The 26,021-nt window shown below is 41.3% G+C and overlaps 2 protein-coding genes across 2 annotated transcripts; both read right to left on the minus strand.

The window, feature by feature from the left end:
* Nucleotides 1–4,188: 4,188 nt before the first annotated feature.
* On the minus strand, nt 4,189–5,097 carry LOC143825406 (vomeronasal type-2 receptor 26-like). The gene has a single exon (XM_077313436.1). It carries the CDS (start codon nt 5,095–5,097, stop codon nt 4,189–4,191), a length of 909 nt encoding a protein of 302 aa, XP_077169551.1.
* Nucleotides 5,098–16,466: 11,369 nt separating this feature from the next.
* LOC143825408 (vomeronasal type-2 receptor 26-like) lies at nt 16,467–25,750 on the minus strand. The gene is made up of 6 exons (XM_077313437.1): nt 25,476–25,750; nt 22,598–22,889; nt 21,651–22,502; nt 21,183–21,410; nt 19,979–20,105; nt 16,467–17,365 (listed from the first exon to the last, which is right to left on the minus strand). The coding sequence occupies exons 1-6, from the start codon at nt 25,748–25,750 to the stop codon at nt 16,467–16,469; spliced, it is 2,673 nt and encodes an 890-aa protein (XP_077169552.1).
* Nucleotides 25,751–26,021: the final 271 nt, after the last annotated feature.

The following is a 26,021-nucleotide window of genomic DNA, read 5'->3' on the forward strand; positions in this document are numbered from 1 at the left end:
GAGAAGTTAGACCTTTGCTGGAAAAGAGTTATTTCTGAGGAGTCACATAATATGGAGATGGATGTACTTTAAAAACATTTCCTTTTATTATTGATTTTGTATCAACACATATCACACCTTTCCTTACAGTTCAAGGTAACTTACACTGCTACTTAACAATAAAACCCAAATCCTTCTTCCTTCACCCATTAAGGGATAGATGCTGGTCAAAGCCTCTCAAAAGCTCTGATAAAGAAGATGCACAAACTCCTTTATTTGAAGGATGAAAATGTTGGTTAGGGCCAGGGATGACCACCAGCTTCTTCTTATAGCTATTTTCATATTTACGCAGATATGGTAAGAACCATATGACCTTAAGCCCCAAAAGCCAATTGCTAGTATTTTTACAGATGTCCACTGTTTGGCCACCAAAGAAGAACAGTTGGTTCTTATATGCTGCTTTTCTCTACCCAAAGGAGTCTCAAAGTGGCTTACCTTCTCTTTCCTCTCCCCACAACAGACACCCTGTGAGGTAGGTCAGGGTGAGGGAGCCCTAATATTACTGAATTTTATTACACGTTCTTAAAGGAATGAAGTTTCAGTAGTTTATTTATTGTGAATCATATTTTGTTGATGTGAAACATCTACTGGAGCGCTCCCTACAATAGAAATGTAGATGGACTTTATGTCCTAATGGAGCATGCCTTAGGGAGCACGCCAGTGAATGGCTGGCAGCAGCAGTAGTGCAAGAGAAGTGAGGCCTAGCATTGAGGTATGCTCATTGCTCGGCCACCACCACCAGTCTTTCAAGGCCTCTCTCACCATCCAAGGAAAAGGAGCAGCCTTGGAAGATTTGTGGGGCTGGCGATGGCAAGCACACCTCACTGCTGGGTTTTGCTTAGCTGGCGCTGCCTCTGACAGGCTTCTGAGGCCACTCCCATGCTCCGGAGACTGGGAGAAGTTCAACAATTAGAAGCATTCAGTGCTTGCGGAACTCTTTTGAATAGTGTTCCTATCTGGTTGGGAGTACACATAAGAATTCTCAGTGCAGATTTGCCCATGCTTGTCAACCTTTATAGTTGCAAGATTGGTGTTCCAATTTTGACTTTCACTGTAAGTGCTTCCAAGGTATTTGAATGTTCGGCACTGTTTAATGGGAATCTTCTGTATACTCCAAAGGGTTTTTTTTTTTTTTTGGTCTTTTCCTGAAGACCATTACTTTTGTTTTCATGTAGTTAACGGTAAAAGACTCTTTCTTACAGTAAGTACCCAGGTAACTGAGTAACTTTTTCAGACCAATTCTTGTAAGGGAAATCAAGGCTATGTCATCAAGTTATAGTAGGATGAAAACTTTTACTGACCAATGGAGGGAGACAAAAATTATTGACTCAATAGCGTTTGATGTAAATGTTGAGAAGCAGAGGGACCAGTACACATCCCTGTTTTACCCCTTTTCTTACTGGAATTTCATTAGTTAGGGAGCCTGAGGTGCCCACGATGATTTTTGTGTAGGTGTCTGTATGTAATTCAAGCAACAGAAATAGTAGGCATTGATCAGTGTCATTTTCAACATATTGAAGCTATGTTCAGTCTTGTTAAGTATAACAGCTTCCTTCTAAGAGTGTGCCCCCCCCAAGGTTTAATTGCAGCCCTTAGCCCACTGGGTACTCCAAGACAATTCAATATCAGTAGAATGTACAGACAACTCTATCTTATTTCATTTTATCTTCTTATTAAATATTTCCTGCTGTTCAGTTGTGACCTTAAAAAAATGATATAACATTTAGGGGAAAATATAAAACTAAGTAAGCCAGCACTGGAGAATAAGATACTGAAGGTCTCCACAGCTACCATGTATTTCCCCTTAGAGCTCCAGTAGGTTGGAATGAAAGACAGCCACATGCTGCAGAAGACCAGCATGCTGAAGGTGATGCACTTGGCTTCATTGAAACTGTCAATCCTGGCAGAGAAAGCCACCATGAAACTCACAATTGCCAAGAAGCCCAGAAAGCCCAAGACAAACATGGTAGCTGAGCCCTCATTACATGCCACTATGATTTCTCCATCCACTCCATGCATATCCAGTTCTGGGAACTGAGAGAACATAGCTAGCCAAAGAATACAAATACCAGCTTGAATAAAGAAACAAGATAAGATGATACAATGTATCAGTCTTTTCCCTATCCATGTGTTCACTGTTGAACCTGGTTTAGTAGCCATGAAGGCCAGAATTACAGTGGTAGTTTTGGCCAGTACACAGGAAAAGACCACAGAGAAGACAATGGCAAAAACCATTTGTCGGAGAAGACAGGTCCGTTTTCCAGGTTGACCAATGAACAGAAATGAGCAGAGGAAACACAGGAAGAGGGGAATCAAGAGAATGTAGGTGAGGCCCCATTGACTATGGGGGTCTCCTGGTACTTCAAAAAGGTTGCAAACACTAATGTAGTGAACAGACAATAAAAAATAGTCAATGTGTGCTATTCAATACAGCTCAAAACCCTGACAAGGAAGATGCAGAAGCTCCTTTATTTGAAGGATGAAAATATTAGGTGGGGTCAGGGTTGGGCCCTGGAGGTTTAACACAGACTCACTGATGCCTGATTCTTCTCATAGCCATTTTCATATATGGGCAGATTTGACAAGGACAATATGCCACTAAGCCCCAAAACTAATTGCTAAGATGTTTAAAGTTGCCCACTGTCTGACAACAATTGGGCTGAAGGAGTTGGAAAACCTTGGTTGCCTACCATGTGTGATTTGCCCAAAACACACTTTCCTTGGGGAACCTTCTCTAAGGGAAGTAACTTAGCCCCCATAAATGCACCAAACATGGAGGACACTTAAAGAAGAGTTTGCTGACTCCAGATATCCCATTTGAGCTTGGTGTTTCTAGCTTGGAGAGGATCAATTCTATGCACTCCAAAACCTGTCCCTGTAAAAATAACCAACTGTCATTGATAGGCAGTCATTTTGGCAGGTGCAAGTTCAGGAATATATAGACCATGTCCTGTGTAAGCTAGAGACATTACTTTCACAGAGGACCTCTCCCAGATTTGTCTGTACATGTCCTCCACATTCACCCTCCCCATACCATGCTTTGAATTTTGATAAACATTTAGGTTGGGTGGAGGAAGTAGATCTGGAAATGTACCCATTCATGCAGCTGGAAAATATATGAAAAGCTTTTGCCAGCTGAACTGCCACCAACAAGACTGTGAGAACCATGAGCAGGCCAAATTCATTATATCAATTAATTTCTTGAGCCTGTTCATACACCAACCTAATTTGGACTCTGATTTACCTTGGGAGAATGATGTCAAACATTAATGGATTCAAGGTATGGGGCCAATCAAATCACTCAAAGGCAGATATGTTTAATTATGCAGATCCATTATTAATGGTGCTAGTTAACCTAGAAGCTGGTATGTCATGTTTCTATTTTTGATATAAAGACAAAGAATTTCAACATTAGTCTCATGTATATACTGAGATTTGTTATGACTGCCAAGGGATTCCTGATGCAAGTTCTGGCTGGGACAGGAGAAGCTTTATGGATAATGCCAGTGATGCCAATGATAATTAAGTCATATTTTCCCCTCCCCCAAAAGATGGGATGTTCCATTTTGCTTTAAAGCAGCTGAGCAAAATGTCAAAGAAAGATCTAAAAATGATTGAACATACTAGAAGAAAGGTAAAATACATGATCTGTCCTGCAATTTGTTATGACTGCCAAGGGATTACTGATGTAATTTCATGCTGGAATTGGGAAAAAATTATGGATAATGCCAGTTTTCCATTCAGTTTCAAAGCAGCGTAGCAAAGTGTCAGAGGATGATGGAATGATTGAACATACTGAGATGAAAGGTAACCTACAATGATCAAACCAGTTTGATTATTATTGGCTTATTATAACATTTGCCACGTATCTGCTAGCAGAAATCCTGATCCAGAATGGAAGGTGAACAACTTGAAATATTCTGTGCTTGTAGAACTCTTGCGAATAACATGCCTGTTTGGTTGGATGTCTACATAAGAATTCTCAGTTCAAAGTTGTCCATGCTTGTCAGGCCAAATGTGTGTTTTTTTCCATTATGGTAATTTCTAACATGAAGCCATAGAAGGACTTGTTCAATGATGATGTTATTATACCTTTCCAGATCAATATTGTGAAGTAATATAATTAATGTCTAAGAGTTTGAGAGATATCTATAGATTTTTATTTCTTCTGCTTGTCAACTGATCCCTGCTGTTCATCTCGGGTTTCAGAATAATGGTGTAGCATTTGGGGAAAAAAATGCACCCCAGTAAACCAGCACCAGAGGCTAAAATGGAGAAGATCTCCACAGCCACCATGGATTTCCCTTTGGTGCTCAAGTAAGTTGGCACAAATGATAACCAAACACTGCAAAAGAGAAACATGCTGAAGGTGATGCATTTGGCTTCATTGAAACTGTCAGGCAACTTCCGGGCAAGAAAAGCCACAGTGAAGCTGACGATGGCCAGGAAGCCCAGGTAGCCCAGGACACAGTAAAACATGGCAGTGGAGCCCTCGTTACATTTCAGGATGATTTTCCCTTTCAGGGAATGCATATCCCTGTCTGGGAATGGAGGCGAAGTGCTTAACCAAATGCTACAAATACAAGCCTGAATAAAAGTACAGGAAAATATAATTGCATTTGCTGTTCTTCTCCCTACCCATTTCCTCATTCTGGATCCTGGTTTGGTAGCCATAAAGGCCAGAACCACAGTGATGGTTTTGGCCAACACGCTAGAAACGGCTACAGAGAAGACAATGCCAAAAGAAGTTTGTCGGAGAAGGCAGGTCATCTCCCCAGGTTGTCCAATGAAGAGCAAGGAGCAAAGGAAGCAAAGCTGGAGGGAGATGAGGAGAATGTAGGTGAGGGCCCGGTTGTTGGCTTTGACTACTGGAGTGTCCTGGAATTGCACAAATATTATAAGAATAAAAACAGTAACTACAAAGAAAGCAATGGACAGGAGAGTTAAGACGATTCCTAGAGGTTCTGTGCGAGAGAGGTAACTTAGAACCTTGGGAATGCACTTATTCTTATCCTTGTTGGGATGCAGTTCTTCTGGACACTTAACACAGGAATCCATGTCTAAAGAAAGGAAAATCTGTTAGATACTTGAATATGCTAACTTTCGAATGCAAACTACTTCCATCATTTGGAGCAGACCTAGGAATTTCTTAGCAGAGATATATACTGGAAATTAGTTCATGAACTCCACTGTACTCTTAGTAGTAGTAGTAGTAGTAGTAGTAGCAGTAGCAGTAGCAGTAGCAGTAGTAATCTGTCCCACATAATAATACTGGGGTTACATGCTGATGATGCACACCATATCTGATTGGCCCTCAGAATTAGATATGCCCCCAATAAACAATAGTACTCCTCCACCAAGGGCCAATCACAGGACTTTGCCAATACCATCATTTTCCTCCCAGAAGAAGAGGAGCTGGCCCATTGTACTGACCCAATTTGCAAAGTTAAACTGGGATGCAGAACAGGGGGGATGGAGAATGAGAGCAGGCCTGTTTGCCAGTGCTAGAGCAGTGAACACAGCTTCTGCCACTCCTTCAGCGGAGTGTTCCTCCAGACTGGGGTCAAGGCCAAAAAAGCCCTGTGAGGCCAGTCTCAACTCATTGGGGCCTTTTTTGCTTACAATGGCAACTTCTAATCTGCCACAACTGAGGCTTGGACTTATGATAGCCACTGACATCAAGTTGCTTCTTCCTCTGCTTCTACTTTGCAGAATTGCTCATTAATACTTTCTCTACCCAATTATATGTTGAATCCTCTTTAACCAAAAATAGAAACTGCTGGAAACTGGTTGTTACCATCCTGCTCCACCTCAAGACATTTGTCTTAGTTTTGATGCATATGATGGGAAAAGGGTATAATACATTATTTGTGTGCTCTATCTCCTACCTTGCTGGTCAGATACCATTCCTTCTGGACAAGGGGCACAAGCATAGCAGCAAAATTTCTCTCCTTCCTTCTTTTCTTTTCTGTTTCCAGCACTGCAGTGGTCATTGCACACAGAAAGGGGCAGTACCTGTCCATAAACAGAAAAGTTCACTGCACCCCACAGCGAAGCCAGAAGTTACCAACAGATATGCTAAGCTGTATTTTGATTTGCGGGCTGGCCCTCTGCCAAATTAGATATGACTCTCTTTAATGGATTTAACATGGCCACAGATTTATTCAGCTCCAACCCAAAATAGAGGGTTGGCCCCAATTTGGGCACGTAGGAAAAGACCCATAATGCCACAGCCATCCGGCTGATGCAACCCATCCGGCTGATGGAGCCCAGAAGTACCCTGGCCCTGAGTTTTCCCAGCCAGGACAGCCTTGCCTCTGAAGTTCTCCATGTGGAAAGCGGCCTATGCGAGGAGCTAATGGAAGCCCATCTCATTTGACTCTCCAGGTCACTTGGCTTTGAACCCCTGGACACCCATGGATTGAGCAGGATCAGCCATGCTCAAATCAGCCAGCCCCTTAATGGAACCCCCAACACCTCAGGGAGTCCAATGTACAAACTGGCTCCCTGCCAAACAGTCTCCTCCTCATGTTCCCTAATCTGCAGCTGTGACAAAGAGAAGTTTCAAAGGTAATCAACAAAACCCACAATAAATGACTCCCCAAACAACCTGCAAACAAGGAAGGAGGACAGGAAGCTGTCCTGGTGGCATTTCAGATAGGCTGAGCCAGCCGCTTGTAACAATTTTTAAGGCACCATGCGGCCCTCACTCCCAGTTAGACACTATGTGTGTGGCTGGCACACATGTTCTTGGGCTGCTTTTTATGACTGATCTGCACAAATAGTAAGAATTGGAATATCAGAACAGCTTCACTGGATCATACTAGTGCTCCATAATTCATAGAATCAGAGAATCATAGAGTTGGAAGGTACCTGCAGTGTTATCTAGTCCAACCTCCTGCACAATGCAGGAACTCACAACTATCTGCCTACCCACAGTGACCCCAATTTCATGCTCAAGTGATCCCCCACCCACACAAAACCCTCAGAATCAAGCCTGGCTTGGAGGAAATTTAGCTACCATCCCACAGTGGAGATCAGCAATTCCCTGGGTATGCAAGAAAGGGCCACAAGACACAATCACTGTCACATCTCTTCATGCCCAACCAGTTACACCCTGGCTGAGTTAATAACATCAGCATTTCTTCTCTACAACTCCAACATGTCCCATAAAATGCCCTTACAAGCATCACATTGTCATCCACACACTGAGAACATTTCCCTCTTTTTTAGTGAAATTTACATTTAGCAGTTTACCTCTGGGGCTTACCATCATTTGGTTAATGTTGGACAATGTCCAAATCTCCAGCTGCAATTCAATTTATTAAAAGACTTCAGTGCAGGCATTTCTTTGTAGCCCAATGTGAGATGACTAAAATTGGTCTTGCCCTATTATTTTATAGAATTGTATGGTCTAACCTGTTACCTGGTTAAAGCTTCGGTGCCACACAATCTGATCATCATCAAGGGTTAATTCTTGGCCTTGAGTGCCCAGCCTTCCCACTTTTACTCTCACAAAAGAGCCATTTGAAAAAGTAACCCAGTTTGTGACCTCAAAACTTGTAACTAATGCTCCATTTTCATCAAAACGTATAATGTCCCCGGCTGTGTTGTTGAATGAGATGCTTCTTAGGAAGTGATGGAGCTGGGTTGTAAAGAAAAAGAATAAAAAGAATGGCAAGAATTGGAATAGTTGCAGTGAACTTTGCAGTCTCTAGGTTTATCTTGATCAGGATCATGTTTCTCCCAGAATGAATTGCAACAGGTTTACTCTGCTAAAGATGGGTCATTTCCCTCATTATGACTTTCAATGTCCCAAAACGCTAGGGATATTAATAATATTATCACACTGCAATGCTACTTTTCATTCAAACATGTTTACATGTCAGAGTAATGAGCATAATTCTGGGAGTGGCAGGCTACAAATCTAATCAATCAATCACTCAGTCAATCAATCAATCATAAAGCAATGGAAGTGTTAAGCTGTAGATCAATGTTCAGATTGCATCTGTTACATAATGCTCTTAGATCAAGTATTCATTAAGCGAAGCGAAGCACTAAGCAAAGCACTAAACAGGATATAGATCTAATGTCTTTGTTTTAGCAGTCATGTGTATCATGTCTTTCCTTTGACATGTGATATAACTTTAAAGTATTCACATAAAGATGACCATTCTTGTATATGTGGTTTTGAATGCAATATCCATGATCAGTCACAAACCAGAGTATGATTTCGATCAGTGAAACTATTTATGCACTGGGAACTTCAGTGTCCCAGCTCCCATGCAGGAGCACAAATTGGGAGCGGATGAGGCACACCAGGCCAAATGCTCCCCTGTGTGTGTCCAGGAAGAAGTGGGGCAACCTGCCACAACTAAAACTCCCAGTCTGCATCTTGGCATGAAACCTCCAGTGCATAAATGGGCTGAGAGAAACCCCTGTTTCCTCATGGTTTCTTCAGTTCTTTAAAGGTAAAGGTAAAGGTATCCCCTGTGCAAGCACCGAGTCATGTCTGACCCTTGGGGTGACGCCCTCTAGCGTTTTCATGGCAGACTCAATACGGGGTGGTTTGCCAGTGCCTTCCCCAGTCATAACCGTTTACCCCCCAGCAGCAAGCTGGGTACTCATTTTACCGACCTCGGAAGGATGGAAGGCTGAGTCAACCTTGAGCCGGCTGCTGGGATCGAACTCCCAACCTCATGGGCAAAGCTTTCAGGCGGCTGCCTTACCACTCTGCGCCACAAGAGGCTCCCTTTAGTATCCTTCAGTTCTTTAGTATGTTGCAATTTTTAGTAAAATAAGGGAGTTCATCAAGTTTGGAAATTGTATTTGGAAAAGAAGTGAATAAAATGGGTCTATCTTGAGCACCATCCCTATGAAATTAGGGATTGGAACTTTCCCCTCGCAAATGTATTATTTGATCATTCCAATAAAAGTGGAATATTAGAAATCTTTGTCTATCTTTGTCAGGTCCAAACAGTAACAACATGCACAACCACTATAACAATATGCATTTGAAGATATTACAATGGAAAGCTGTAGAAATGAATTAATAATGTCCAACTGCAATGGTGCATTTTATCCTTACAGGGCAGAACTCCATCTCAATGGAATCCTACCCATAGTTAAAATCCTAAAAACCTATCGATTTGATTTTTTAACAGTTGTAAATCCCCTTATATTTACACTGTATTTATGATGCGCTTCCCACCTTTTAAACAGAGGGAGAGTCTAGAGATGTCATTACCTGCCATGGCTGAATATTGTGGATGTCCTTCCTCTCTCCTTCTTTGTCTTTGGATCCAGATAGATACATGGCATGCAAAGCATGGGCCACAGCATAGGCAGCATTGTAGACATTATAGCTGTGATCAATCATGTTCATTTCAAAGAAAATCCCAGGGATACTCTCCAGTTTCTCATCCCCTGTGCAGTGCCCTGCATGTTCCTCTTCCTGTTCAGAAAATTTGAATGAACAGCTGAATGCCTTTTCCCAAAATTCTTGGATGAAATGATCTCCTTTGGTCCAAGATGGTCTTACATCCTGAAGAAAAATTCGAAAACCAGGTGGCTGACGAGAGTGTAATGGACAAGGCACCGTGGAAAGTCTCTATATCCATGCCTGTATGATCTGACAGTGATTCCAAATTCCACTGAGATGTAACAAACCATACCTTGCCCAAAGGTATGAATGAATGCAATGAATAATTTTCTGCTGCTAAAATAAACAACCTCAACATGTGCAGAGATTCAGGATCTCCATAAGCAAAATATACATTGGTTTTGCTCTCCAGAAGGACAGGATATTTTTCCTGTACTCCCATTAACATCTCTAATACTTCTTCCTCATACGTCCTTTTCCCCGCTTCGAATATGAAAGAATAACAGATTCCATTTTGCAAAAGCAAAGGAATCACCGCCTGTAAAAATCTGTCCCCGTTGTCATCATCTGCAGCTATGAGTCCAACCCACGACCACCTGAAATGTTGAAGTAAGCGGACAGCTCCCATGAACTCATAAGCTTCATTTGGCACCATCTGATAAACAGAAGGGAATTGCATTCTGTCGCTCTGCTCCGGAGAATATGTGCCAAAAGTAAGCTGAAAGAAAGCACATAGGATTACAACCATATGTGGTTGTTTTGGTGCCAATAGTGTGGACTCACCAAACCCTCCCTTATGTGTTGTTTACCTGTGGAATGTGGTATGTGTGTAATATGGTGGCCATGTTGGCTGATGTTTCAGTGCAATACCCTCCAATGACAGATATGAGATGATTTTGACTATCACACTTGAAATTGGGGAGGAACGGCATGGACAACAGGCTCAGGGTTGCCTTATAATTCAACTGTGCCCTGTGGTAACCAGTGAGGACGTGAAATCCCAAAGTGATATTTGGTAAGAGCTCTGGATTCTCATTGATCTCATTTATAGCAAATGCCAAAGCCAAGACATACTGATAGTGCTTTGGGATTGATCTGCAATACGAATTTGAGATAATTTAATAGCATTGCACAAAGTCTCTTCAATATATTCTAACAATCTTGTATTAACCCCCCATCTCTTTATTGTAGCCTATTACACATGAGTACTCTTCCTGCAGATCACACAAACCTCACCATATCCTTTTTAGCAGCCATAGGACACTCCCTCTTCCATTTTGCACCAGTGCAAAAGCTGGCTGGATCCAATCCAAAATCTTAAAGGAATTTTAAAGGAATGCTTCATTTTCCTGCTCATACGATTTTAAACATTGGAATTAATATTTTGATCAATATAGTTTTCCAACTTATATCCTTGCTAGCACTTCTCTTATGGAATTTCCCAAAATTACCATTCTTCTAATTAATTTTAATCTGTCGGTCAATTAGTTGATCACTATTATGGTAATATACTAATTGACAAATGTAAAATTTGGTTGACATAGGAAATAACAAAAGTGAAAACTTTAAAATATGGTCTATTTGTAATGTCATGAAAGGTACCCAAATAGAAATATGATAGTGTTTGGGAGGAAATGGAGATAAAAGTTCAGTGGGAATTAAATCCCGATTGAATAAAAACAAGGTGAATGAACAATGACGGACACAGTCTAAGATGAACTTCTATTTCACGGGTTTTATAGAAATTGTTCATTTCACCTTGGCATGTGCAGAAAAGCATCTCCATAAATTGTGCTCATAAAATATTAGACAGGGCAAGATAAACATCAAAGTTAGCAAGCATCCATGGTTTCCAGAATTCAATATTTTACTCAGAGAATGAATACTGCACTATTTATTGTCATAACATTACAAAAACAGAATCATTTCTTATTTGGATTTATCAGTCAACTGCTATGTTGGTTTTCCCATGAAAGATGGAGTGTCATTGAAGAAGAAGTGAAATATTGGTATTTTTACCAATGAAAAAGTGCCCATCTGATAAAAGTCATGAGAATCTGGAAGAATATTTGCAGATATATTGCAAATCACAAGTTTCGTTTGGCACACAGTCTGACCAGGCCATGGAAGTAGGAAGCCTATTACCTGGACCAGCTCTGCACAACAGTTAAAAATTGTTCACCCTTTTTAGCATACCTGAACAATGTCCTCTATGATCTCATATTCCCCTATGAAAAATAATTGTAAAGTAATCGACCATGTGCAATTTAAGAAAAATCTACAATTTGCAAAAGGAGCTTTTTGTGTTAATACCTTTTCAAATAAAATCTGGATGAATTCCTTCATTAACGACTTGTTTTTTACTTACAATTTTCAGAATACATTACAGATAAAAGGTCATTCCTTACGTGAGTACATTAGTCAACTTCTGTGTTGGACGTCTGTTGAAAGATGGAGTCTTGTGATAGAAGTACATATGAGAGGTCATCCCACCAATAAAAAGATCACCAGGCTGTTGAAATTCATGATGGATTGGAAAAAGATCTTCAGGTCTGGTGCAACTCACAAACTGTGTTTTACATACAGAATGACAAAGCAGTAGAAACAGCAAGACCGCAATCAGAACCATATCTTTGTAACAAATATCAGCGGGTCCTATTTAGTTTCTCTATGAATTCACTTTCTCCTTTCAAGCTGCATGCCAAGGCCCAGGGTGAACTTTGTCTAATAAAATATGACATCGTGCTTGAACTGAACAATATCCATAATTTTGAGTGAGGGAATAAATCAGAATTCTCTATCGGATTTTGTTTTTTTTTAAATTAATTAGACAGAGAGAAGATGAAAAAATAAATTGTACGCAGATGAATGTGTGAGTGTTGAGAAGTATCTGTGTGGTTAATATATTTAATTAATAATTAATTAATATCCATTTTCAATGGTATATTTTAAAATCTAACATATATAGAAATAGCAGGCTATCCAGGAAGAAAAAGAAATTAGGTACAGAGTTATTAAGAGGAATGCATTTCAGTATTAAATTGGAGTAAACATGTGGAAACCAGTCTGGAAAAGCAAAATAGTATTTTACACAAAAGACCTGCAAAGACCTGGTTAACCTTAAACTCTCCAAAACAAAATCTAGTAGGATTTTTATACCATCTTGCAGATGAAGATATTGTTTGTTCAAAGAGCTCCTAGAAATCAACTGCAGAGTAGAGGAAAACAGTAATTATGATAATGATTAGGAAGATCTTCTAACTTCTGGTAGGGTTGTGTCTGCTATTGCAGGTGATTAAATAATTTAGAACAGTATTTTCTTCTGATCTCCCCCCCCCCCTTTGATGACAGGAAATCTGAGAAACATGCTGCTCTTACTTATTCAGAAATAAATGAAACCATATAAAAGTGTTGAGAGAAAGAATCATAGAATCATAGAGTTGGAAGGGGCCATACAGGCCATCTAGTCCAACCGCCTGCTCAATGCAGGATCAGCCCTAAGCATCCTAAAGCATCCAAGAAAAGTGTGTATCCAACCTTTGCTTGAAGACTGCCAGTGAGGGGGAGCTCACCACCTCCTTAGGCAGCCTATTCCACTGAAGAACTACTCTGACTGTGAAAATTTGTTTCTTGATATCTAGCCTATATCGTTGTATTTGAAGTTTAAACCCATTACTGCATGTCCTCTCCTCTGCAGCCAACAGAAACAGCATCCTGCCCTCCTCCAAATGACAACCTTTCAAATACTTAAAGAGGGCTATCATGTCCCCTCTCAACCTCCTTTTCTCCAGGCTGAACATTCCCAAGTCCCTCAACCTATCCTCATAGGGCTTGGTCTCTTGGCCACAGATCCTCCAAATGACAACCTTTCAAATACTTAAAGAGGGCTATCATGTCCCCTCTCAACCTCCTTTTCTCCAGGCTGAACATTCCCAAGTCCCTCAACCTATCCTCATAGGGCTTGGTCTCTTGGCCACAGATCATCTTCGTCGCTCTCCTCTGTCCCATTTCAATTTTATCTACGTCCTTCTTGAAGTGAGGCCTCCAGAACGGCACACAGTACTCCAGGTGTGGTCTGAACAGTGCCGTATACAATGGGACTATGACATCTTGTGATTTTGATGTGATGCCCCTGTTGATACAGCCCAAAATGGCATTTGCCTTTTTTACCGCTGCATCACACCGCCTGCTCATGTTTAGTTTACAATCCACAAGTACCCCAAGGTCCCGTTCACACACAGTGTTACCTAGAAGTGTATCCCCCATCCAGTAGGCATGCTTCTCATTTTTCTGACCCAGATGCAGAACTTTAAACTTATCTTTATTAAATTGCATCTTGTTCTCATTTGCCCATTTTTCCATTGTGTTCAGATCTCGTTGAACACTGTCTCTATCTTCCGGAGTATTTGCCAGTCCTCCCAATTTGGTGTCATCTGCAAACTTGATGAGTAGTCCCTCCACCCCCTCATCTAGATCATTAATAAATATGTTAAAAAGTACCGGGCCAAGCACCAAGCCCTGAGGTACCCCGCTACTCACCTCTCTCCTGTCTGATGAAACACCATTGACAACAACTCTTTGAATGCGGTTCTCTAACCAATTCCCTATCCACTTAACTATCTGAAAATCCAGATTGCAGTCCTTCAACTTATCCATCAGAACATCATGGGGAACCTTGTCAAAAGCTTTACTAAAATCCAAGTAAATGACATCAACCGAATTTCCCCGATCCAGCAAACCTGTTACTTGGTCAAAAAAGGAAACCAGGTTGGTCTGGCAGGACCTGTTGGAGACAAATCCATGCTGACTTCCTTGGATCACCAAATTGTCTTCCAGATGTTTGCAGATTGCTCCCTTTAATATCTGCTCCATTATCTTCCCCACAACAGAGGTCAGACTCACTGGTCTGTAGTTTCCTGGGTCTTCCTTCCATCCTTTTTTGAAGATCAGCATAACATTTGCTCTCTTCCAGTCCTCTGGGACATCTCCAGTCCTTAAAGAGGTCCCGAAGATGATGGACAAGGGTTCTGCAAGTTCTTCGGAAAGTTCTTTGAGCACTCTCAGGTGCATTTCATCCGGCCCAGGGGATTTGAACTCATCCAGTGCAGCTAAATGCCTCTCGACAACCTCTCTATCTATCTCAACCTGCCACCCAGACACTATCTTTTGGCTACTGCCATCTCTAGATGTGCCTAAACCCTTTGGCCTGTGGGAAAAAACAGATGTAAAATAGGTGCTAAGCCTTTCTGCTTTCTCTGCATCTTCCATTAGAGTTTGTCCATCCGCACCCTACAGTGGGCCTATTGCCTATTTACTTTACATTTGCTCCTCACATAACTGAAAAATCTTTTCTTGTTACAATGGGCTTCCCTGGCCAATCTTAGCTCACTTTCAGCTTTGGCCTTTCTGATGATTGATGTACAGTGCCTAGTAACCTGTAGGTACTCTTCTTTAGAACTCTGTCCTTCCCTCCATTTCCTAAACATTTTCCTTTTCTTTCTTAGTTCCTCTTGAATTTCTCTGTTCATCCAAATAGGCTTCTTAGAGCTCCTGCAGTGTTTTCTTCTTTCTGGGATAGTCATTGATTGAGCATGCAATAGCTCTTGTTTGAGTAGCACCCACCCTTCACATGCTCCCTTCCCTTCCAACATTCTCATCCATGGTATGACACTCATCATGTCTCTGAGTTTATTAAAGTTTGCCCTACGAAAATCCAACATCTGCGTCTGGCTACAGGCTTCCTTGCCTCCCCATCTCAAAAAGAATTCTATGAGGACATGGTCACTTCCCCCTAGGGTCCCCACCTCCTTCACCTCATCCACCAACTCTTGCCTGTTGGTCAGTATTAAGTCCAGTAAGGCTGAACCTCTTGTGGGTTCCTCTACCATTTGATAAATGAAATTATCAGCCAGGCAGGTCAGAAAGTTGCATGACTGAGGACGCTTCACAGAGTTTGTTTCCCAGCACACATCTGGGAAATTGAAGTCACCCATGATGACAAGGTCCTGTTGCTTGGATATTTTCTCAAGCTGCTCACAAAGTGCAGCATCCACATCCTCTCGTTGGTCAGTCAGTCTGTAGCCGACACCAACCACCACACTGTTTGTTTTCCCCTCGCTTATTTTCACCCAGATGCTTTCCACTGTAGATATATTCTCCTTCATTAGAATTTCCTGACAGGTAAGCCCTTTCCTCACATACAGTGCCACTCCTCCACTTCTTTGATCTATTCTGCTTTTTCTGAACAGTTCATATCCATCCACTATTACATTCCAGTCATGAAAATCATTCCACCGATGCAATCCTCTTCCCTTGACAGGCAAGATTGTAGAGAATACCACTTGTGCCCCAATTTGTTTGAGCTTCCTCCCCAGATCTTGATAGTCTTTTTTAATAGGAGCGATGGTATTCACGGTCATGTCATTCATTCCCACATGGACCATGACAAATGGGTAGCGATCCGTATATTTGAGGAGTTTGGGCAGCCGTTCCGAAAAGTCTTTAATTTTCACCCCTGGCACGCAACACACCTCTTGGGTTGGGGGTCAGGCCTAGCCACATGGCGATCCATTCCTCTTAGAGGGGAGTCTCCAATTACCAGTACTCTCCTTTTTTTTTCCTTCTCAACTCCATTTCCTTCTGCACCCATGGCCTCTTCTTCTGTTAAACAAGAACTAAACAGTGTGAAGGAAAAATGTTACTTAAAAATCCCTTTGCAACTTCATCTGCATGAAAACTTTCTGTGTATTAAAAGTATGATTACTGAAATAGGCTCTTGTTATTTAATTGGGGTTTTAATGGGGATTTTATTGTGTTTTAACTATTTATGTTGTAAACCGCCCTGAGACCTATTGGGAGAAGGGCGGTCTAAAAAATTAAATAATAATAATAATAATAATAAATTGATCTGCTACAAAACTACAGAACCAGGATTCATACTGATGGCACTAGGAGGTAGGGAAAAAATTACACAGAGATTCTTGTTTCTTTACACACAGCCACTGGCCTTCAGCCAAAATCTGCTTCCAAGAAAGAAGAGAGATTTTCAATTTTTCCTAATCATCTGCTCTCGACTGTTCAGCTCTGGCCTCAGTAAAATGATGTAGCATTTTGGAGAAAAGATGCAACCCAGTAAGCCAGCACCAGATGATAAGATTGAGAAGATCTCCACAGCCACCATGAATTTTCCGTTAGAGCTCAAATAACTTGGAACAAAGGAAAACCAAACACTGCAAAATACGAGCATACTAAATGTGATGAACTTGGATTCATTAAAACTGCCAGGTAACTTCCTGGCAAGATAAGCCACTGTAAAGCTGACAAGGGCCAGAAAGCCCAGATAGCCAAGGACGCAATAAAACATGGCAGTAGAACCCTCATTACATTCCAGAATGATTTCCCTGGGTTGTGAATGCATATTAATTTGAGGGAACGGAGGGGATATGCAGACCCAAAGAGTACAAATAACTGCTTGAATTAAGGAGCCAGAGAGGACTATGGTATGGGCCAGTTTTTTACCCACCCATTTCTTCATGTGGGACCCTGGTTTGGTGGCCATGAAGGCCAAGACCACAGCGAAAGTTTTGGCCAAGACACTGGAAAGAGCCACACAGAAGCTGAGGCTGAAAGTAATTTGGCGCAGAACGCAGGTCACCTTCCTTGGCTTTCCAATGAACAGCAAGGAGCTGAGGAAACAAAGTTGGAGGGAGAGGAGGAGAATATATGTAAGGCTTCGGTTGTTGGCTTTCACAATGGGAGTATTCTTATATTTCATGAAGGTTCCAAGCACCAAAGCTGTGACTAGTGAAAAAGACAGAGCCAACATCACAAAAATTAGCCCTAAAGTTTCTTTGTACGAAAGGTAAATTGTGGTCTTCAAAATGCATTGATGATGTCTTTCACTGGAGTAGTGATCATCTGGACATTTGACACAGACATCCATATCTGGAGGGTTCAAAAGATCCTTTTCAGTATTTCAAGGCTGTGATTAGTATCTAAGAGACAATAATATGCATAAGCTGGAAATTAATGCTGAGCCCTACTTTGTCCTTCTCCACCCACTTACGTACACATCAATGGATTGAGGTAATAGTATAGCTAATAATTTCATTTATTTTTATTATCATCTGCCCTCCCTTCCAGCTCAGGGAAGTTTACATATACCATAGGAATAATACAGTATAATTCAAGAACTCAAATAAGTACAGCAATAATAGTAGTTTCAATAACAGTTCTGTAACTTCTTCTGTAATGATTCCAACACTAACTATAACAACATCAACCTGTTAACTATGGTCCCGTAGGTTGATCAATTCAGGTTTCATTCATGGGAAGGGATTTCTGGGGAGCCCTGCAGATGTTGTTAGTTTGGTTGATTTCACCCAAATGCCTGGCAGAAGATCTTCATTTTACAGGCTGTGCAGAACTACAATAGCTCAGGAAGGTCCCCGATTTCTTTGGGGGATTAATTCTACTAGGTGGGGACAAGGATAGAGAAAGCTGTGGCCCGGATTGAGTTCAGACATGCTTCTTTAGGGCCAGGGACCACAGTGGCAGAGCGTAGAGCTCTTTGAGGGGTAAAGATAGTGAGGAATCTCCTCAAGTACACTGGGCCCAGACCACATATGACTTTGAAGGTGATAACCAAGACTTTAAGTCTGATCTGGAATTCAATTGGTAATCAGTGCAGTTGTTGGAAAGGGGGCTGAATGTGGGACCTCCATGGTGTTCTTGTGAGGGCCCTAGCCACTGCATTCTGCACCAGCTGTAGTTTCCAGATCAAAGTTAAGGGTAGGCCTCCATAGAGCGAGTCACAAAAGTCCAGTCTAGAGATGACCATCACATGGATCACTGTGGCTAGGTTTTCTAGGGCCAAATAGAGTGCTAGTAGTTTGACTTGGTATAGGTGGTAGACATCCAGTTGTGACTGTAGTGGGACACAGGAATGGGCCACTGATAGCTACACTCCTTCCAGGATGAGCAAACACACTTCCTCACATGAATGCTTTATCCCCAGCCATAGCACCTCCATCTTTGAAGGGTTGAGCTTTAGATGTCTCTGCTTGAGCCACCTTGTCACTGTTTCCGGATATCTGGCTAAGGCTTTTGGGGTAGAATCAGGGTACACATCTAGCAGGAGGAAGAGCTGAATGGCTTCTGCATATTGATAGCATCTCAGCCCGAACCTCAGCACCTGCTGGGTGGCCAGGGGCTCGAAGTCAAGCGACTGACGAAGCCAAATAAGATGGGCATCCATTGGCCCCTGGTAAAATTGCTTCCCACATGGAGAGCACCAGAGGCAAGGGACTGGCCTTCCTGGCTGGGAAAAGGTGGTCCCAGGGTGTCTCTGGGCTCCAGGTTGTGTGCAGCCAGATGGCTGTGGGGTGTGGGTCTCCTCTCAGGTGTCCCAAATTGGGCTGACCCTCTGTTATGGGTTGGATGTAATAAAAAGCTGTGACCATATTAACACGATTCCTGAGAGTTGTGTCTTATTTGGCATCAGTGCCACCCTGCAAATCAAGCCGTTCTACTTGTCAGGAACTTTTTCCAGATGTTTAGGCAGAATTTCTTTTGAATTAATTTCATCCCATTGTTTCTCTCTTTCCCATCCCTCCTGGGCAAGAAAGAAGAACTCTGCTCCATCCTCTACATGGCTGCCTTTTAAATACTCAAAGATGGTTATCAGATTTCCTCTCAGTCGTCTCCTCTCCAGGCTAAAAATTCATAGATCTTATGAATTCCTTTCATTCAATCTTGGCTATAGTTGCTCAGTTACTTATGCCTCTTGACTCTAACTAGAACTTCTTGGCAACTAACTCTACCCCACCCTCTCTCTACCTATATGTAAGCCATTAGGAAACCTGTTTCAATATAACTGAAGAAGCATGCATGACCATGAAAGCTTATAACCAGAATCAAATTTAGTTAGTCTTAGACCCATTATGCACGGGGGTTTTAGCGCACATTCGGGGTGGAATGGCGGTGACTAAAATCACGGATAACGCACGGAGCCGGCTGCAACCGGCTGCAGCTTCGGTGCATGCCGCCGAAAAAGCCGCGTCAGTGAAACGCGGAAGAAAGCGCAGCTTCCGGGTGAGCGGGGCGCAACCAGACGCGGCGCCCGGATCGGCGCGTGCATAATCGGTTACTCTGGGTTTTGCCGCCGTCGCGCCCCGCCCCGTGCATAACCGGTATGCGTCGCGTCTTCCCCCTCCGCGTTTTCCATGTGACCTGAAATCGCCGTTTCGGCGGCCGTGCATAATGGGCCTAAAAGGTGTCACTAGACTCATACTTTGTTTTATTGCTTCAGACTAAAATGGCCACCCAAATGAATCTAAATTTTTAACTATTTGTTATGTAGGGTGGTGGCTTTAAGACTATGATATCCAAGTAGAAAGAAGTGGTCAAAGTTCTATTGCCTATATTTGAGGTCACACCTGTCTGTTATCCTAAAATAACAGATGTGTAGGATTAATTCTATGTCAAGGAAAGTTGCATTTCCTCCTCTCCAGTTATTCTTGTTGGTTCTAAAAGAATGTTTTACAACATGTCTCTTACCCTTGTTCTCAGAGACCATCCCTTCTGGACAGGGAGAACAATCATAGCAGCAAAATTTCTCTCCCTCCTTCTTTGTCTTGCTGTAGCCAGGCTGGCAAGGGTCATTGCAGACAGAAATAGGAAGCACCTGACCATAAACAGAAAAAGAGGGTAGCATCGAATAATTGTTTTGACAATGGGTGGACTGACGTTTTTTTTTGGGGGGGGGGGGAAGTAATTATGTTGTCATAGAAAACAAATTAGCACTTTGTATTAAGCAGGAGGTTTCCTGGGATGTCACTAATTATTCGTCAATCATAAAGTGACAGAAATATGTTTAATTAAGATTAAGATATGCAATACATAGATTGAAATTATCAAAATGTTTTACTCCCATTATGATTAGAAATGTAAATATTTGAATAAAAATAAGCAAGGAAAATGGAGGGGGAGATTTCCTCCTGATTTTGATCCTTTAAATAGTGCATTTGGTTTCAGAGGATCAGATAGGTGTCAAAGTAAACTGATTTTTTTTGCAATTTGGTTAGTTCAATGACTGAGAGCATGAAGCCCTCTTAGAAATCATATCATTCTCAGTAAATTTCTTCTAAGAATTGGTAGAATCATCTCCAAGTTGAGAAAATGCTTGAGAAACTGCTTGGTGCGGTGATGTGGTCAAGATGAACCCCATCAGGATATTCTCTCGGGTTAAATGTTGATCTTTATGTACTACAGGAATTTATCAAGATGAATTCAAAGGGAAATCAATATCATAACCTTGCAGAACATAGTAGGATATGGCTCATGAAGAAAACAAGCTTGATTTCAACTTTTTCCCATTCATCAGTTCCAAAAGAAGGAATTGACTAGCTCAAACAAGAAGAAGAAGAAAAAGAAGAAGAAGAAGAGTTGGTTCTTATATGCCGCTTTTCCCTACCCAAAGGAGGCTCAAAGTGACTTACAGTCGCCTTCCCATTCCTCTCCCCACAATAGACACCTTGTGGGGTGGGTGAGGCTGAGAGAGCTCTGATATCACTGCCCGGTCAGAAAAGTTTTATCAGTGGCGTACCCAAGGTCTCTTACCATGGCGAGCCCAAGGTCACCCAGCTGGTTGCATGTGGGAGAGTGCAGAATCAAACCATCATGCCAGATTAGAAGTCCACACTCCTAACCACTACACCAAACTGGCTCTGAAAAAGGAACTGAATTCAAACAGCGGTCTCACCTGGTTAAAGCTTCTATGCCACACAATTTTATCATCTGACAGAGTAAGCTCTTTGCCTGGAGAGGCTTGAGGATCGAGTCGTCCCACTATTAACCGAGCAAATGATGTGTTTGAGACAGTAACCCAATTGGTAACATCGAAAACTGAAACTAACTCTCTGTCTTGATTGAATTGTATGGTTTCTCCGACACTATTGTTGAACAAGATTCTCCTTAAACAATTGTGTAACTAGATAGAAAAAGAAAAGAATATAGAAAGAAGACTTACAATGTTAGAACATTTGCAGCCATGTTAAGAACATTTCAGAGTTCACAAACCCAAACACAAAAGAAAACAGAAAGAGCTTTCAAAAGGTATATGCATTTATTTATGTTGGTGGCAATAATTAATATGCAAAGTGGAAGAAAAAAGATAAGAGTTCTATCTATTTGTGGATGACATGATGGCCATGTAGAAACATTTATGTACCTGCCATGGCTTTATATTGTGAACATCCGACCTCCTACCTTCTTCCAATTTTCTATATTTAGAGCCAAGAGTGTGGATGTTGTGCAAAGCATGGGCCACAGCATAGACAGCATTGTAGACATTATAACTGTAGCCAGTCATCTGCATTTCAAACAGAGGACCAGGAAGACTCTCTAGTTTTTCCTCCCCACTGCAGGTTTTCTTCATATCCTCTTGCTCATGTGTCAATGAACAGCTGAATACTTGCTCCCAAAAGAGCTGAATGAAACCATCTCCTCCAACCCAGGAAGGTCTTATGGTCTGCAGAAAGTCTTGGAATCCAGGAGGCTGATTAGAATGGACTGTAAAAGACAGAGCACCATGGAGGGAGTCTGTATCTAAAAAACTGTGAACAGCAAATGACTCAAAGTCCCAGTGTGATGTAACTATCCACACTTTACCCGGAGGAGGCAATAAAAGAAGAGGAGCTAAATAAATCATATATCTTAATGCCACCATGGCTGGAGGTTCTCCGTATACATAAAATACATTAGTTTTTCTGTCCATAACAACTGGGTACAATTCCATCTCTTTACCGATCAAATCCGCCATCTCTTTTATGTAAGTCAACTTTGGTAATTTGTGTATGAATGCAAAACAAATGCTGTTGTCAGAGAGAATAGGCACTATTCTCTGCAAAAACTGGTTTCCATTGTCATCATCCATAGCCAGGAGCCCAATCCAAGTCCATCTAAAATGATGAAGTAACTGTACAACTCCCCTGTACTGATAGGTTTCATCAGGCACCATCTGATATGTGGAAGAAAATAGTTTTCTGTCACTCTTTGCAAGAGAAAATAACCCATGAGTGAGCTGGGGGAATAAACACATTGTCATTTTTTTCATATAAATGAAATCAGAATATTGAATGATATGTAAGAATTGTATCCTCCATGTTTATAGCTTACCTGAGGAGTCTTGTAGATGTTCAGAATGGAGGCTGTATGAGCAGAGATTTCTGACAAAAGCCCTCCTATGATAGCTATGACTTTCTGCCGGTTATCACAGCTGAAGTTAGGGATCAGTTTCTGCTGTGAAGAAAGTAAGCTGAGCGTGGCCTTAAAAGTCATCCTTCCAAGGCCATAGCTGTTGAGAATGTAGAGACCCAGACTGATGTTTTGTAAGAGTTTGGGATTCTCATTCAGCTCTTTTATAGCAAAAGCCAAGGCCAAAATGTGCTGGTAGTTTTTTGTGATTGACCTGCAAAAAGAGATATCCTTCAGAAAGCATGTAACACGGTTCTTTCTCCCAGCTGAACGTTCAGTTTATGAATGAGCTTCTTGCCTTTAGTAACTGCTTGGCTCATGTAAACACACATTTTATCCAGAGAAGGCTCAGGAGTTTTTGTTTGCTTCTTTCTCCTCTGCCTTTGCTGAGGATGCCATTTTTTATATTGGTTTGATGTCACATGGCATCACTAATCTGTTTTGGTCACTATTCCTTTTCATATGACTTTTTACTTCTTTAGTTTTTTTAGATGCCAGCCACCATTTATACATCATTCATTAATTAATAAGAAGATTGTACACAGCCCATTGGAGTTCAGACAATATAAGAAAGATTACCTCAACATTGAAAGGAACAAGCACTCAGCATTGAAATGGATAAAAAGAAAATTAGATCTCCAAATTTGAAAGAGAAACAAACTAAAATCTATGATGACTCCAAACCAATCCTTAAGATTACTCATATTTATTCCGTAGAGGAAATGGTATTAGCACAGATTTTTCTATTATTTGTTAAGAATAAGGCACCACCAAATGGGATGAGGAGAAGGAGAAATGAAGACCATTGTTTGATGCAGTTTGAGAGTTATTTCACTATTGTTGTTGTTATAATAATTATTTAATTTATTACCCACACTCACAAAGCCAGCTCGTGGTGGGTTACAAATGTCCAATAAAAATCCCATTAAAAACCCCATTAAAATGGACACAGAATCACACTGAAACTGACAACATGGCAAATACAACATGGCAAAATACCCCCCCTCCGCCCCAAAATTAGCAATCCTGAGCATTCTGGGAACGCCATTTTACCCAATGAAAAGAAAATATATTGTTACTTATGCATTGCTTGACTAGAATGATAGAAGAGACAAAATGAAATTGAGCAGTGTTTAATGTTTTATACATTTTGGGGGGACACCCCAGTTTGAATTCGCAATTTTCCATGCAACCTCTGTATGTACATAACAAATCAAATCCCCATCCTGAGAGGAGTTAAATGAGGCTGTGTCCTTGCTCCTCACTTATTCAACCTCTTTTTACATGATCTTCCAAAAACCCTAAGACTCACAAACGGTCATCCACCCAAACTAGATAAATTGCCAATCCCACTTCTTCTATATGCTGATGACACCGTCTTGCTTTCCCATTCCAGAATTGGTCTGATTAGATACCTGAATGCTTTCCATAAATATTGCCAACTCAATGACCTATCGATAAACTTCAAAAAAACCAAAGTGATGGTCTTTGCACAGAAGTGGTCTCCCTCAAACTGGTGCATTGGTGGTCATAAAATCGAGCAGGTCAAATGTTTCAAATACTTAGGAATCAACTTCCAACATAATTTGCATTGGACCAAACATAGAAATAGGATTACTTTGCAGGCTAACTGTTCCATTACCCATCTAAACCGGTTTTTCTTTCTTAAAGGCAATCAGTTTGTCCCAGCTGTCTGTCGTGTGTTTGACTCTAAAATTATCCCCCAAATTTTATATGGCATCCCTCTGTGGATCTCAGGTTTTAACAAAAACATGGAGAGGTTACAGTCTGCCTTTTTCCGGCAGATTTTGAAAACTCCAAATTGCGTCCCTTACTCCTCTTTATGTCTTGAAACTGGACATAATCTTCTTGAAACTAAGGCCTGGATTTTCACCTTTAAATATTGGCTAAAACTGCATTTTAGGGTTCGATCAGATAGCCTATTGGCCTGTTTACTGACAGACTCTTTTAAATTTAAATGGTTCTCTACCATCCTGACTATACTCCAACAAATTGGCATTGACTACGATTACATCCTATCTCTGAATGAACCTTCCATTATGTGCCAAATCAAACAAAGGCTACTTGATCACGAATTCCAAAAAATCCATTCCACTGTTCCAGCAATTTGCTCTCCCCGTGCACTTGGTCTCCAAGTGAAGCACGGGATAATGCCGGCTTATTTCCATAACTTGGCAAATCCCCTCTATCGCAGAGCGTTTTCGCTTGCTCAGCTTAACGCCTTTCCATCCAAAGTATTACAAGGGAGATTTGCCAAGATCCCCTTCGAAAATAGCCTATGCACCTGTGAATCAAGTTCTCCTGACACCATCCGACATATCATACTGGATTGCCCCTTGTTCACTCAACAGAGAAGGCATATCATACCTCTTATACCAAAATGGAGAAACCATTCAAGAGACTTGGTTTACCAATTTTTACTGAGTGATAAGGATGCCAACGTCACTTTTATTATGGCTACATTTCTGTCCTCAGTTTTTAAACTTAAACTGTCCGATGTATCTTGACTATCTTTGTATAGTCTCCTAATAGTCTCCTAATCTGCTTTATGCCAATATTGGATTGTATTGTATGTACCTTTGGTTCCCTTATATATTCTCAGAGTTGTGGTAAGGATAAAAAAAGAAGAGAGAAAGGCAATGCAAGCCACTGTGGGTCCCCACTGGAGAGAAAGGGGGGCATACTAAAAGCAAAGAAAATGGAATGAAGTCAATCTATGGTTACTTAATAACTGACTGAATTCAGTGTTAAGTCAAAGAAACGAAAGCAGAATCCTTACCCAGGTTCATCAAACACCATACGTGTTGGATGTTCTATGAAAGGTAGAGGGTTATTGAAGAAAATAACTTGAGAGGCGATCCCACCAATAAGAAGGTCCCCAGGTTGATAAAAGTTGTGAGGAATTGGAAAGGGGTCATCATATATGGAGCAATTAATGGACGACATCTGGCACACTATACAACAAGGTAGAGCCAGCACCACCACCACCAGCAGCAGCATCTCGATGACAAGACTTCCTTTCCAGGTGATGTCTGCCAGTTTCCCATCTCCCATATTATATCACTTCCGATTTGACTTATTATCCCTGATGTGGTTGATGACTTAAAAACAAAAGAGACCCTAAGATGAAGGGCAGTAACTTCCTGCTGCTCCTCCAGTAGAATTCCTTTCCCAGCAGTGCTTGGATGAGTAAAATGGATCAGTATATGAAAATAATAAAAATAGTTTTGTTCATTTTATGATTTGAGAGTAAAAATCAAATCTCCTATTATAAGAGTCTTGATAATTATTTAATTTCTAAGAGGCAGCATTTGTATTTGGACTG

The sequence above is a fragment of the Paroedura picta genome, chromosome 16 (assembly GCF_049243985.1).
Source record: "Paroedura picta isolate Pp20150507F chromosome 16, Ppicta_v3.0, whole genome shotgun sequence".
Taxonomy (NCBI): Eukaryota; Metazoa; Chordata; class Lepidosauria; order Squamata; family Gekkonidae; genus Paroedura; species Paroedura picta.

What these genes read in the sequence shown, in the direction of transcription:
- LOC143825406 (XM_077313436.1), bottom strand. Translation starts at nt 5,097, where the DNA reads ATGGATTCCTGTGTTAAGTGTCCAGAAGAACTGCATCCCAACAAGGAT.
- LOC143825408 (XM_077313437.1), bottom strand. Translation starts at nt 25,750, where the DNA reads ATGGGAGATGGGAAACTGGCAGACATCACCTGGAAAGGAAGTCTTGTC. An exon ending in ATGGTGTTTGATGAACCTGG is followed by an intron (nt 22,890 to 25,475) that starts GTAAGGATTCTG and finishes CTCTTTTTGCAG; the next exon opens with GTCAATCACAAAAAACTACC. An exon ending in ACAATATAAAGCCATGGCAG is followed by an intron (nt 21,411 to 21,650) that starts GTACATAAATGT and finishes TTTTCTATCTAG; the next exon opens with TTACACAATTGTTTAAGGAG.